Here is a 14,605-nt window from a genome sequence, read left to right as displayed (position 1 = left end):
GAAGGTATTGAAATATTCCAGACATTCATATATTCATTCAGACTCTTAACAGTCAACGTTTTGCAACTGTAGGCTATGATAATGTTCGTTAGTTAGATTGTAGGCCTACTTTATTGTCCCCGGAGGGGAAATTTGTCTTGGGCTTAAACAATCACTGCATGACATACAGTACTCACTCACATACCCATACAACATAACATAGAGAACACAAAAAACATACAAACATAGAAAACATAAAAGCATAAAGAAACATGGAAAAAAAAAACTGCACTCCCTTCACATGGCATGTCTATCTATCATTGAGCATTCTAATCGCATTGGGGATAAAATAGTTCTTATATTTAATCAATCTGCAGTTCAGCGTCCTGAAACGTCTACCTGAGGGGAGCAGTGTAAACTCATGGTGCAGAATGTGTGTGGGATCCTCTATAATCTTCAGTGCCTCCCTGAGCACTGACTTTTCGTAGAGGGACTGCATATATCCCTGATCTTGGTGGCCAACAATGTTGATCTTTTTTTGTCCATAACACAGAAGCACAACAACTCTGTCAGGTTCTTCAAATGAGCCTGGTCATCTTTATGTTCTGGCTACCTACTGTAGTGGTTTGCGTCAGCATCTGCATTTTGGCTGATGAAGTCACGGGTGAAGTAGAAACTGGTGGAACCTACAAGTTCTCAGAGGTACCTGTATGAGGTACAGTATGTGACGAACCGTTTTTTGGAAGGAGCCCAAGGCTTTCCTGAAGGTTCCTCAGAGCAGTTGTTTTAAAAGTGGGAGTCAGGGACTCCTTGGGGGCCGCGAGGGGGTGCTAGCGGGACCACGGCAGGTCGGCAGGGAAATGATAACAAAAAAAACACAAAAATAACATGAATAATAACTTAATAAACTGAATAACTAACGTAAACCAACAATAAGCTAAACATATGGATGGAGGTGTACATCGGTACAGCAAAGGGAATCACAGTACGAGCGCGCTGAGCCAAAGGGCTGGTCTGATACCGCACTGTATTGAGGCTTCGAGAGGGAGGTTTTACTAACGTTCCACGCCGAACTCTAGTTGGCCTCCGTTACACTCTCCCCCCTAAACCTCACTCCCATCCGGGTCACGGCACCACTGTGACGGAGGTGTTCCTGCACAGTTTATCCCCCTCGGAGCGCGGGCCTGCCACCTCGTCAACTACATCGGTTCGACAATAGTCACAGTACGAGTGCGCTGAGCTTAAGTGCCGTTCTGATAGCCCAACGCAACCGCACTGAGGCTTCGGGAGGGAGGTTTTACTAACGTTCCACGCCAAACTTTGTTTGCCTCCATTACATATTCCCATGAGAATAGTATTATAATAAACTATTGCATCCCTAAACATTACTACAATTATTCTTGTTAATGGGGCTTTGCCTCACATACCTAGACTACGGTGAAAGGAGCAGCACAGTAAAAAATAATAGAGTGGCAAGGCTTATGTGTGTGTATGTGGTTGTTGGGGGGGGGGAGTTGGCTGCTTGGCTGAAATTAACTGGTATATCGGGCACCTTGTCATGGTAAAGTATGGGGACCCCCTGCCTCAGAGAACCCAAGAACCCTTAAGCTTCTCTGAGGAGCCTAAACTCACAAAACTTTTCAGATTCTAAAAGGAATTTTGAGGGTTCCTCAGAACGTTTAGGTTCCTCCATGGTTGCAACTGAAGGTTCTTTGAGAATTCTCCACATTTTGACATTGTAGTAAAATAATCATCAGCAGTGGAATTTCCAGATGCCATACTGTACAGTGCGCGTCCTCCCAGGGCCTGCAAGCAATTTGCACAGGCAGACAAGGTGGACGTCTAGTCTAGGGTAATGGTTCTTAAACATTTTTTCTTAAAGCACCCCCTTACCTGTGCCCAAGACAAGGCTTGCACACCCAAAACCCAAACTTCTACATGACACACTAAAAATGCTAAATTACAATGAGTCTTGAGGGGCACTGTGGCGCAGCGCGCTAAGCCCCCCGCATTTGGGCTTGTATGCCCACGGGGACCCCGGTGCGAGTCTGACCAGGGTCATTTCCCAGCCCTCCCCCATCTCTCTCTATCAATCATTTCCTGTCTATTCTCCACTGTCCTGAAAAAATGAAGCCCCCCAAAAAAACTCTTAAAAAAAATTATGAGTCTTGCTTGAGACATTGATAAATACCTCAATGACTTTAAATGGGGACCAAAATGTGTTTTAATTTGGTTTTGATTTGGCCAAATTACAATTTGACCAAGCAGAATGTTGGTCACAACCTCAACACAAACTAAATTCCGTGAACTCCCTGCAATCTCTGGCACTCCCAATAAGAACCACTGGCATAGGGTGCCAAATGTATTGGAGGCACCACACAGTAACAACTGAAAATCCCACAGAATTAGTGCATCAAGTGAATATAAAGCATTAAACTTTACATTGACATTGATTATTCATGGGCACTCAGTATACTGTATAGATCAGCTGTGCACAATCAGATGTTCAAAATTATGTTTACAGATGGCAATATCTTAAAAAGTCCTCCATGATTTTTTGTTTGTTTGTTTGTTTTTTGACATTTGTGATTCTTAAATGTGGATTACAAGTGGTTACAAGCAGTTTATAGACACACTTCTATAAAGTTTAGAAACTAGTGCACAGCTTCTCTGACCTTAACATTTACTACCAAAATCATCAAGACATACCCTTGAAATTCCTTCAACTGACATGCTATGGGGAATTAAATAACCATTAATGTTAATAAATAGTCCATGGGGCGATGTTGTAAGCCATGGGGGATCTACTATATTTTGAAGGTCATTTACAATACCCCTATGGACTTAACAGAACCCAAGAGAAATGTGTATAGTAATTATCTCATGGGACCTGTCACCCAGAACATTCATGAACAGCCTCTGAATGAGAAGAACATAGGGGCGTGCAGCCGTGCACACACACTGTAACTAACTAGACCTACATCATGTTAGAATACACTTACAGTAGCTGACACTTTAACCAAAAGCAGCTCATAATTAATACGGGGAATTGGTTACAGTCCCTGGAGCAATGTTAGCTTCAGCCAGAGATGTAAGGAGACGGAAAGTGGTGTTGATAAGGGTTGGATTTGAACCTGCAACTCTCTGATCCGAAGATCAACGGTGCCTGACAACTTTCAGTGAGATTTTGAATGTAGTGTTTGGCTGCTGCACAGATTATCATGATGAAAGTGAAAGTTACAAGCACATGTTTTTGAAAGTATTACTTTGTACTTGGTGAGCACTGAGAGACAACGAACTACCGTAAATTCATTGGTTTGCACTGGTGATCTTGGCACATGGAATATAAATTATTTACTTGAGGGGGTTGTGTTACCAGTGAAGAAGCATTGGTAGGGGCAGCGCTGTAGGTCAGTACCCCAGTAAGATACCACCACCCTACCCGAACGCTTCTCATCAATGATTAACCTGTCCTTCTCATATGCTTTAGTTTACAAAGCTTAGATCATACTCATTCCTCTGGCATGACTATGAGTTCACTCTAATTGACAGCGCAGACTGTATCATAACACAAAAGTGAATGTGTGTGATGTGCCCAACACATCCAATTAGCCTATTAGGTCTTTGCAATAGTTTTCTTATTGGATTGGAACATTCTCCTCATAGACTTTCCATGCGGGGAACCCTATTGCCACTGCCGTTTTTCTGGTAGGCCTAAAGCTCGACACAGCGTGACTCGGTCGCCACTTTTGGCTTTTCAATTGGGCACGACACAGCTCAATCTAAGAGCAAAAACTGGCGACCGAGTCGTGCTGTGTCGAGCTGTAGTGCAGCCTACCAGAAAACCGGCAGCGGAAAAGAGGCATAAGCAAATGTTGGAAAAAATTTAAAAGTGAGAAATACAAAGGGTGAGAGCGTGAGAAAGGGACAAAATGGATGTCTCACTCCCAAAGACTGAGACCTGAGAACACTGATTAGAAGCTTTACAAGTCAGGGGTAACTTTGATGCATTGGATAAGTAACTAAACCACCCTAACATCTTTTTGGAATATCCCCAATAGAATAATCACAAGTGTGTCTGTACTCAGATCTTTTTGAAAGCTCCTCAAACTTCAAAGTCTTATGGGAAATAATTAGATTTGAATGAAGTAAAGGTAGAGCCACTCTTAAATATGTAATTACAACACTAGTGATGTGATATTACATACTTACAGTATATCATGAAAGTGAGTACACCCCTCACAGTTTATGCAGATTTGTGAGTATAAGCATTACAGAAATTTCACTTTGACACAATGATTAGTGACCTGTTAACAACATATTTAACCGCTTAAATTTCTTGTTCACTCAGAAAAAAACAATATACAGCCATTAATGTTTGAACATGTACTCACAAAAGTGAGTACACCCCAGATTAAAATCTGATAGAGAAGGGGCTGTGTTGGCTCGAATCGTCTCGAAATGAAAAGGGATTAAAAGGCAGGTCATCATTATGCGTTTCAATCTTTCTTTGCATTGAACTTTTACATTTTGAGTGTGCACCTGGCTTAAATAGATTGGTGTGAGATTTGAATGCAATCCTATGGAGAATAACATGATCTGCTTCAGTAGTCACAGTGCATGTTGACATGCATGTTTCTTTTAGGTGTCTTTCAGCTTGCCAATGTTGACAGCATTAATGCATCCCCAAACCATGTCAGTCCCACTGCCATGCTTGGCTATTGAGAGGATACACTTTTTTTGGTAAAACTCACTTATTTACCACCACACATGCTTGACACCATCTAAAGTAAACTTGTTTATCTTGGTCTCTTCAGATCACACGACATGGTTCCAGTGATCCATATCCTTGATCTGTTCATCTCTCTTGAGACCAAGATAAACAAATTTGCTTTAGATGGTGTCAAGCATGTCTGGTGGTAAACAAGTGAGTTTTACAAAAAAAGGTGTATCCTCTCAATCTAAGATCTGTTAATCTCAATCGGTTAAGTTAAATGCAAAGAAAGGTTGAAACGCATACTGATGACCTCCCTTTCAATCCCTTTTCATTTCGAGATGATTCGAGCCAACACAGCCCCTTCTCTATCGTATTTTAATCTGGGGTGTACGCACATTTGTGAGTACATGTTCAAACATTAATGGCTGTATTATGTTTTTTTCTGAGTGAACAAGAAATTTAAGAGGTTAAATATGTTATTAAAAGGTCGCTAATAATTGTGTCAAAGTGAAATTTCTGTAATGCTTTCCTATGAAAAGATCAGCTTAAGTTTAATAAACACATTAAGAAACTTACCACAACACTTCGAACAAACTTGAACTGTTTTAGAATGATAAGGCATCACATACCTGTCAAGGCAGCCTTACTGTTCTTTCATGCCATGATACTGTCCCACCTATCTTACTGTATTACTGTATGGAGCCAAGCCTCCCAGACATCAATCAAACCTATTTTATCATTATATAAACAGGCATTAAAGATACTGGACCAGAAACCAATAACGTGGCACCACTGCCTCATAGTAAAGAAATATAACCTCTTAAGCTTTGAGAATTTTATGAAGTTCTCTTTTCTTAAACTCATTTTTAAATGTGCAAACAATATTGCTCCTGTTGTACTGTGTCCATTTGTAACAAAAATAAGCTCAAGAAGAGCGGCCACCAGAGGAGCAGTGAATGGTAACTGCATTGCAGAGGTGCGCAAAACTTCTTTTGGTCAGTCTAGTTTCTCAGTTATTGGAACTCAAATGTGGAACAGTTTACCAACTGTAATAAAAATCCAAACAGAGTTTAAAACATTTAACAGACAACTGAAACACTGGCTGAAGGAAAACCAAAAATGTAATCATAACACACAATAGTTAACACACACACATGCACACACAGCATATATAGGTCACCATCATCATCTTGTTTTTTTTCTTAATGCACAAGGCTTTTATATTATAGGGAGCATGTTTCAAGTTGGCTTATTATTGTCTTGTATACTGTATTGTACAATTGTACTTTTAGATGATTTATATGTATTATTAGAGTAGGTAGCCTGATCAGGGACTGAGGTTGCAAATTAGCTATCTAGCTATAAACCTTCCATGTATTCACATCTGCAAGTTGTGTCATGGCTTTGCCATGTCATGTTTGTAACAATGTGCACTGCATTGTCCCTGCCAAATAAACTACAAATAAAAATCTACTCACAAATCTGCAAAAACTGTGAGGGGTGTACTCACTTTTGTGATATACTGTAATCATACATAACCATGTACTGCCATACTAATACTATGTGAGTCTATGTTGTCGGTGGCTTGGTGGGTAGAGAATTTGAAAATAAAGTTGTGCAATATGAGAATGCAAATATAGAGGATGTAACATCAGGGCCCCCTTGATGCTGGGGCCCATGGGCCTGGACCCAGTAGGCCCACATAGTAATCTGTCCCTGGCTACTGGAAAGAGGAGTGAAACAACAAACAACTGGAGTTGAAATCACCTGCTGCAGTCCAGCTGCTCACTGACTCTCTCTAGTGGTCAAAGCAAAAACAAAAATTCAACCTTCAGTAAATGTGGCAGCGTTCAGACTTTTATATTTGTTTATTTCAGTCTTTTTAAAATTGTATAACAACTTCTGGATAATGAACATGAATAAAACAGATCTTGAAATTAGTACATAATCTCGCACCCCAAAAAGTGACTAAAATTCAAGAGAAAATAGTCATAGGAATTATTGGCCCTCTTTTGTCTTAATCTCCCCACATAGTATGTACAATAACAAGTCGAAACAAAACTAAGACCAGGGAAAAGAAAATATCCATACTCCTAATATTTTATTGTCCTCAAAAGATCATGAAGTAAGAGCTAAGTCCTCTCAGAACGTGTTCGTTAAAATAGCGTAAAAAAAATATTGAATGTGCGAATGTGAAATTCTTGGACCTTTGACAGGGAAAACTCTCCGGGATGCAGCTTGAAAAAATGTTACCTAGTGGATGACGTACTGCCGTGATCATGTCAAAGGACTTCTTACTGCTATTTTAGGTTTGTGTATAGATATATATATATATAATATAGTCTGCATTTTTGTTTCATATATATAAATTTATATATATAAAAATACTGTTTCTTTTCATAGAACACATAATTTGTACAATGCTTGTGTAAGTCAATGTGTAAGTGAGTGAAAATGTGAATGAGTGAATGAGTGAAAAAAACACCAGAAATTCATGTAATTACCTAGTATTTTTTCTTTTACACTAAAAAAGGTGTTTTACATAATATACACATTTCATTACTTACAAAAGGAAGAAAACGTATCTAAAGGGGAGTCAAAGAGTCTTGAACACAGCAGGATTAGTACCACCAACAAAAGAAAAAAGCAACGAAATGATGGAAAGAAATGTATTGAAGTGTAAAAAAACGACAGTTTCACTAATGTAGCTCTTCAGTGCATTTCTTCTCTTTGATGTTCAAAAGTGCCGATTTGGTAACAGGGAGACAATTCCACTCCATTTTATAGAGAAAAACAAAACAAAACAAAAACAAAAAAACCAAAACAAAAACAAAAACAGGAAAAGAAAAAGGAGCACTTCTGTCTCAAAAATGTACCATCTCTGTACCAACATCAAAAATCTTACAAGAAAATTACTTTCATGTGAAGGACAAAAAAATCCCCCACGAGAACAGGAACAGCAAAAAAAAACCTAAATGCACTTTTGCCGTCTTGGCACCATTCTGGGATTGTTTGCATTTCTTAATGAGGTACTTCTTTTTTTTTAAAAAAGGATAATAAATTCATTTATAACAGTTTGTTTTTTTGCTGTGTTGCACAGTAGCACCATAGAGTTTGAGTTGAAGACAATGCACCATTGGAATTCCACCCGCTGCGGACGACGTCACTGCTAGCGCTAGCGATCATTATGGCCCTGGATGTCGACGATTCGTCACGTCAGCGATGTTACGTCCTCTTCATGCACACAACACAGCGGCTCACCCTGGTCTGCAGGTTTCCTGCTTTCAGTGTCTCTGACTGTGGCTTCCTGTTGGGGAGAAAAGACAAAATAGATTGTTTAATCATCTTGGTTGGTACTTCAGTTATATGAATGCACAATATTCTCAGGTGATCATGGTTAGGATTTGATGGCCTTAGGGAAATATTGCTATCATAATTGTCTTGGCATTGTATTAAAAAAAAAAAAGATTTCTTTTAAAGCAGAGATCTGTGTCTTCCTCTCTTGTGATATTTGAAAGCCATCTCATACTTCTTAAATGATTCCAGTGTACAGTTAAACTTAATGTGGAAGACTTTGTCATACTGTATGTGACGTTCTAAGATAAAACTTTAGCGGTTCATTCGAAATCACACATTTGATATTTATGACGAATGATGAGTCAAATAAAATGATGAGCTCTGCGTGTTTGGAGACAAGATTGTAGTGAGTGACACAACCAGACGGATACAATTTGAAAGTTGTGTAGTTGCTTTCTATTTCTGAAAGACTTAAGACTGTCACATATTTTTTTCTCTGGTTAATGTCACAGATGATTTACCTGAACATGTCATTTGAGTCCACAGTTGCCAACCAGAAGCTGTAGGAGTTGCCGTAGTAGTTGCAGGTGCCTCTGCCGTGGCATTCGATGAAGGGCGAAGAGCGGAACTCCTCTAGACAGGAGCCAGGGGACGCCAGTGCTTGGCCAGAACCCTCAGCTCCTGCACTGGTGTGCTGGGGAAGAACAACGCATCATCATGGTTATTGTGTTTCTTCCTAGCGTACTGTTCATCTCCACATGTGATGTTTTCAGGGCTCTACATTAACTTATTTCATCACCAGCCACAATGGCTAGTAAATGTAAATCCTACAAGCCAAACACATACTAAGTGAAAGCCCATTGGGAAACTCCAACTCCCATTGTCATTGTGACACAGCACTCCACAGCACACAAGTGAACACTGCACACAACGAAATTGCATTTATGCCTCACCCGTGCAAGGGGGCAGCCCTCAGTGGCGCCCCATGGGGAGCAGTGCGGTGGGACGGTACCATGCTCAGGGTACCTCAGTCATGGAGGAGGATGGGGGAGAGCACTGGTTGATTACTCCCCCCACCAACCTGGTGGGTCGGGAGTCGAACCGGCAACCTCTGGGATGCAAGTCTGACGCCCTAACCGCTCACCCATGACTAACTAATGCAGGCAGGGGTAAGCAATCATTTTGGTTCAAGGCGGGCCACATTGGGTTTAGAATATTTACCGAAGGGCCATACCATTCTGTTGAAGGGTCCGCAGGCCAGATAAAATTGCTTAGCGGGCCGCAGGGTTGCCCACCTCTGAACTAAGGGGTCAAAGTGGCTAATGAACGTTTTTTCTTTCCTACCAGCATTTTCATCGGCATTGACCGTTTGGCAGGTGTTAATTTAGACCCCTTGATGTATTTAGAATAGCTTGGTGTCAGTGAAGGGCAACCTAGTTTCAAGAGCTATAATACAATGCCATCCATCTGGTCAAAATCAGACCATTCTAATAAGCAAAAGTCTTTACGAGTCAAAGAAGTTTGTTAAAACTCAAAGGGTTTTACTTACCATCATGAAAGAGTAGCCAATCCATAGGGGCTCCCAGGTCTGTGGACATGAAGGAATCGAGATGGTCTGACTGTGCACTGCAATGACCATAGCTGGGGCTTCACAAACAGTACACCTGTGAACACATAGTAGTATTAAGCCATTGTGCCATATCAAGTCACGCCATCGAATTACTCCAGTGCAAATTAATCTGGTCAGGTCTGGTTAAGCAGTGCAACAACATCTTACTATATATAATATTATCAGCTGATTATGCAATAAAACAATGCTTGTCTTCCTTTGAATTTCCATTACTAGGAAAACAGCTTTCTTCACCCGAATCATATTTAAGGTATTACAGAATTGTTACAAGAACAGTAACCATTGGCACACAATAACCTCAACAAGCTCTCTAGTGCTTTTAGAAAGATTGCATGCACGAACGCACGCACGCACGCACGCACGCAAACACACACACACACACACACACACACACACACACACACACACACACACACACACACACACACACACACACACACACACACACACACACACACACACACACACACACACACACACACACACACCCCTCTCTCTCTCTCTCTCTCTCTCTCTCTCTCTCTCTCTCTCTCTCTCTCTCTCTCTCTCTCTGTCTCTCTCCCACTCCCTTTGCTCACCTGCTGATGAATGGCTTGATGCCGTCCCCGGTGATGGGGGCCATGCTCATGGGCATGGGTTCGGGAGTGGACAGCCAATAGGAGTAGTCGTTACGGGAGGCAAAGTTGCAGACGTTGTTGATATTGCAGAACATGAAGGGCATGGTGCTGAAGCGCCGTAGACAGCTGCCAGCCGTACCTGAGGGAAAGAGGAAGAGAGAAGAAGAAAGACAAAATGGGAGCTGTTAGGATCCAGGAAGCAGGAATAAAGACTGGCTTCGGTTACATGGGACATTTAATTCCGAATCAACTCAATTTAATTCCGAATGAAACTTAGTTCCACTTTGAAATCATCATGTAAACTTCACAATTCAGAATTTAATGAAAGTGCGATGTAAAACTCAATGAAACTATTTAATTCTGAATTATTAATTTGCAATTAAATCCATAATGTAAAAGTAGCCATTGAAGCAACACAAAAAGGCTCAGGTATTGACTGCAGAAATCAGGGCATTGGATAAGATTTTCGTGAATAGGGCCAGACAGGACAAGGGCGAAGCAGTTAGATACACAAGAGAGAGGGCTATGAGAAATCAGGGAGGTAGGGACAGAGATGTTGAACACCGCTTATGGTCAAGATCAAAATAATCTATGTTGATTGACCTAATGAGGAATCATTACATGAAATAGCGAAAGGAGTCTGTTTTATGAAAGCTGAATGATGTGTTATTCAGTAAATGTATCAGTGCATGCTTGTGCGACAGTTGTTTTTTCTAGTTATCTTTCTGTCCTCTCTGATGAGTTGTAGTGGTTCAGAAAGAATGACTGAGTTAGACAGGGTGCCAGGGTTTTTAACTTCTGGTCAACTGTAACTTATGGCTTACCAAGATCTTGTCCGTGAGCCCTCTCATTGCCTTGCACGTACAGCAGCGAGTAGCCGTCGTAGATGCGGTTGGTGCCGGCAGGACATGACGGCTCTTCGGTGGACTGGCTGTGACGTGTGATCAGGAAGCCGTGAGCCACTGATCCTGGGCCAGGTAGCCCAGGAGGTCCCTGTAAACCATCAGAGCCGGGGGGACCGGGGTAACCACGGGGACCTGGGAACAGGTAAACAACAAGTTAGATGTTGCCAGACAGACAGACAGCTAGACATGCATACAGTCAAGAAATTCGTATACCTGAAACAAATTAGGGGCCTCTGCACACCTCTGGTTCCGACAAAGTGCGGAGCACTGCTCTGCAAAAGTTTGATTCCACTGTTCACAATGTCTGCGGATGTCGGCTGACGATTAAGGGAGCTATTTTTGTTGGAGCTGCCCATTGATTATCCACAGTCTACTCTGTGATAAAATGGGCATTCATTCTGTATAACACGTCTGTGCCAATGTGTAGGGGTAACCGAAATTGTCAGAACCAAGAGTGCTCGGCTGTGCTGTCGGAAGCAGTGTGCGGAAGCCCTAGTGACAACTTGAGTTTTTCAGGATATGTTTAGGATACCTTTAGGGGGAATATTAAAAGTCTATAACATACTAAACATATAACAATAACAGACTAAAAGTCACCAGGAGTCCCCCTTGTGCTTTTTGACAAATTCAAGATGACGTCCAAAATGGCCGTCATCTGCACATTTGTCCATATTTACGTGTACGTAGTTTTTGCATTGACATAAGCACAATTTTGTATTGCAATTTCATTTCCTGCTCTCAAGGGGTGTGTGGGACTATATAAACATACAACGTGAAAAAGTGGTGTGTATTCAGTGATCAAATACACTGGGGCCGGTTGCACCAACTGTTTTACGGCCTTAACAGAAATCGGTCGTAACTCAACGTTGTAAGTCCAACTACGTAGATAGTTACGTCCGTTGAACCAGCGGGACTTTCTCCTTCTGGCTAAGGCCAGGCGTAAAATTTATGGCAAGTCGGGCTGTAGGCGTAAATGTTAAGACCTCGCCCAATTTCTGTAGTTACAACGAGAACAGCACCCTCAAAAATACCTCAAAGTCATACACAAGCCGTATAGCCCAGTTTTCAGCGGCAGAGAGAAAGAGCTAGGGCAGCGCAACACGCAAGAGATATTAAATTGACCCCTACTTGTTGAATTACTGCATTTTTACTGAGTAATGTCTGGGTAACCCACCTGGCTGTCCACCGGGTCCGATGTCTCCTTTCCTTCCGGCGGGTCCGCTGAATCCAGGAGGCCCATCAGGCCCAGGATTACCGGGCTCACCAGGTGGACCTGCATGCAGACCACACGCAAATTAATCTCATGAAGAACAATGACAACCTGCCAATAATTTCCCATCTATCAGAGGCGGACTTTCAATGAGGCAAACCTAGGCAATTGCCTAGGGCCCCAACCAAATCTGTCCTCGATAGGGGCCCCAACTGTCACAGTCCCAGTAAGCACACAAAAAAGTAGGCTTGATATTAATTTGTCACTTATGTAAATAGATGCATACAGTATATATGAGACAAAACACTAAAATGGCACCAAAGCACAGAATTGTAGTATGTCTATAATGACTTTTGAAGGCTCCATGTTTATATTTCGCCTAGGTCCCCAAAATTGTTAGATCCACCCCTGCCAACTATCGACAGTAGTTGGTAACCGAGAGATTAAAGGAAGATATAGAGTAGAATGTAACATATACCCAACGATTATAATTGCACTACTATTTTCTCTATTCATACACCCCTTTCAATAAGGATCAACTACAGCAGTGGTTCCCAAACTAGGGGTCGTGGAGAGATGGGACTGTTTGCATAAAACGTTGAATATATGCTTTTATATGAAATAACGATGTCATAAATTGGTTAGTAAGAGTATTCATTTGTACGTCAATAAATGAAATGAAATGTTTTCATATTTCCTACAAATTTTGCATTAAGCTTCCGCAATATTAAGGGACGCATGTTTGGAACATTTTGAAATTAAATGGTGGTGCGTCATGGAAAAAATCTTGGGTTCAAAATTGGGTCCTAGCAGAAAAAACGTTTGGGAACCACTTAACTACATAAACAAACATTTTTTAGATGTTTAAACCCCAAGTCTACTGCCATCCACTCACCTGACAGCCCCTCCAATCCAGGGGGTCCTGGAGCTCCTCTGTTGCCTGGCAGACCAGGAGATCCGGGTGGTCCGGGCTCTCCCTTCAGGACAATTGGAGTTGGAGCCACGCCTGGATCACCTTGGGGACCTGAGACCAGTGCACGACATACAGTAGGTGACTGCAGAATCATCATACAATAGCGGGAAATTGCAATGGGAGATGAGGTACTGTACGTAGTACCAGGGGCAAGATTGCGTTACCGTTTGTCCAGCTAATTAATAGAAATCAATTGTGTTAAGTCCCAGCTCTAAGAGTAACCATTGTGTGAAGTGATGCTGCCATGAAAGGTACTTACCTGGGGCACCAGGGGAACCCGCATCACCAGGAGCTCCACGGCTACCGCCAATACCTGCCTGTCCTTTGGGGCCTGTACAATATAACATAGGAACAACAGGAACAATTTCTTAGCCATCAACTCTATGAATCCCAAATCCTCTACGAATCCATATTTCGATGATTTTTAGACACCTAAATACAACGGGATTGCAATTACAAGCTTGTTACACAGATGAGAGAAGTGAGTCTGACCTGGGAATCCAGGTACGCCAGGAAGTCCAATGTCTCCTTTCAGACCAGGTAATCCGGGGTTGCCAGGACCTCCCTGAGTGAACAGAAGAAGACAACACTCTTCAGTTTCAACAAGCCTTGGAAAACTTGTGACAAGAAAGGATACATTTGCAGTTTGAAACGATTGGATCAGATTTTTTTTCAAAGATATGTTGTTCGGCTTTTATGCCTTTACTCAGGACAGGACAGTCGGAGAGTTTGTCAGGAAATGAGAGAGGAGAGAGAGCAGAAGGATCGGCAAATGACCTCAGGCTGGAATCAACCCCAGGTCGCCGGCGTTATGAGCAGAATTTGCCCTATTATGTAATGTAATGCATTATTGTTTGGAGTTTGATATCAATCAATCAATCCATATTATTTATATGGCACATTATCATACATAACTGTCGGTCAATGTGCTAAATAGTAGAGAAAGAGAAGAGAGAAGTAAGGCCAGGCTAGGTGTCACCTACCGGCAGTCCTCCAGGTCCGGACTCTCCTTTCTGGCCAGGGAAGCCTGGGGATCCAGGGCCGCCGGGGAAGCCCTTCTCTCCTCGGATGCCTCCACTGCCGGGGGGACCACGAGGACCTTCAGGTCCAGGGCCACCTTCACATAGAGAAAAATGACTTTACTACGATGTTCAAGCGGCTATGTTTTGACGTGATTCAAACCATGGGATGCAGTTACATACAGTGTTTGTCTCCCTCAAAAAGAATCCCATTAGTGCAGTGTGTGTGTGTGTGTGTGTGTGTGTGTGTGTGTGTGT

At 42.0% G+C, this 14,605-nt stretch overlaps 1 protein-coding gene across 1 annotated transcript in view; it reads right to left on the bottom strand.

Moving 5' to 3' along the window:
- Positions 1-6,549: 6,549 nt before the first annotated feature.
- Positions 6,550-14,605, bottom strand: part of col4a5 (collagen, type IV, alpha 5 (Alport syndrome)) — a 51,392-nt gene continuing 43,336 nt past the window's right edge. Inside the window, exons 41-50 of the mRNA XM_063187446.1 lie at positions 14,312-14,445; positions 13,821-13,893; positions 13,588-13,659; positions 13,251-13,379; positions 12,320-12,418; positions 11,065-11,277; positions 10,202-10,379; positions 9,543-9,657; positions 8,515-8,687; positions 6,550-8,003 (exon numbers count right to left, since the gene is read on the bottom strand). Coding sequence (XP_063043516.1) covers positions 7,922-8,003; positions 8,515-8,687; positions 9,543-9,657; positions 10,202-10,379; positions 11,065-11,277; positions 12,320-12,418; positions 13,251-13,379; positions 13,588-13,659; positions 13,821-13,893; positions 14,312-14,445 — 1,268 coding nt within the window. The 3' untranslated portion in view covers positions 6,550-7,921. The remainder of the gene's footprint in view (positions 8,004-8,514; positions 8,688-9,542; positions 9,658-10,201; positions 10,380-11,064; positions 11,278-12,319; positions 12,419-13,250; positions 13,380-13,587; positions 13,660-13,820; positions 13,894-14,311; positions 14,446-14,605) is intronic.

Source organism: Engraulis encrasicolus, chromosome 21 (assembly GCF_034702125.1).
Source record: "Engraulis encrasicolus isolate BLACKSEA-1 chromosome 21, IST_EnEncr_1.0, whole genome shotgun sequence".
NCBI lineage: Eukaryota > Metazoa > Chordata > Actinopteri > Clupeiformes > Engraulidae > Engraulis > Engraulis encrasicolus.
The sequence above is the reverse complement of the archived record's forward strand: the minus strand, read 5'-3'. Positions and strand labels throughout refer to the sequence as shown.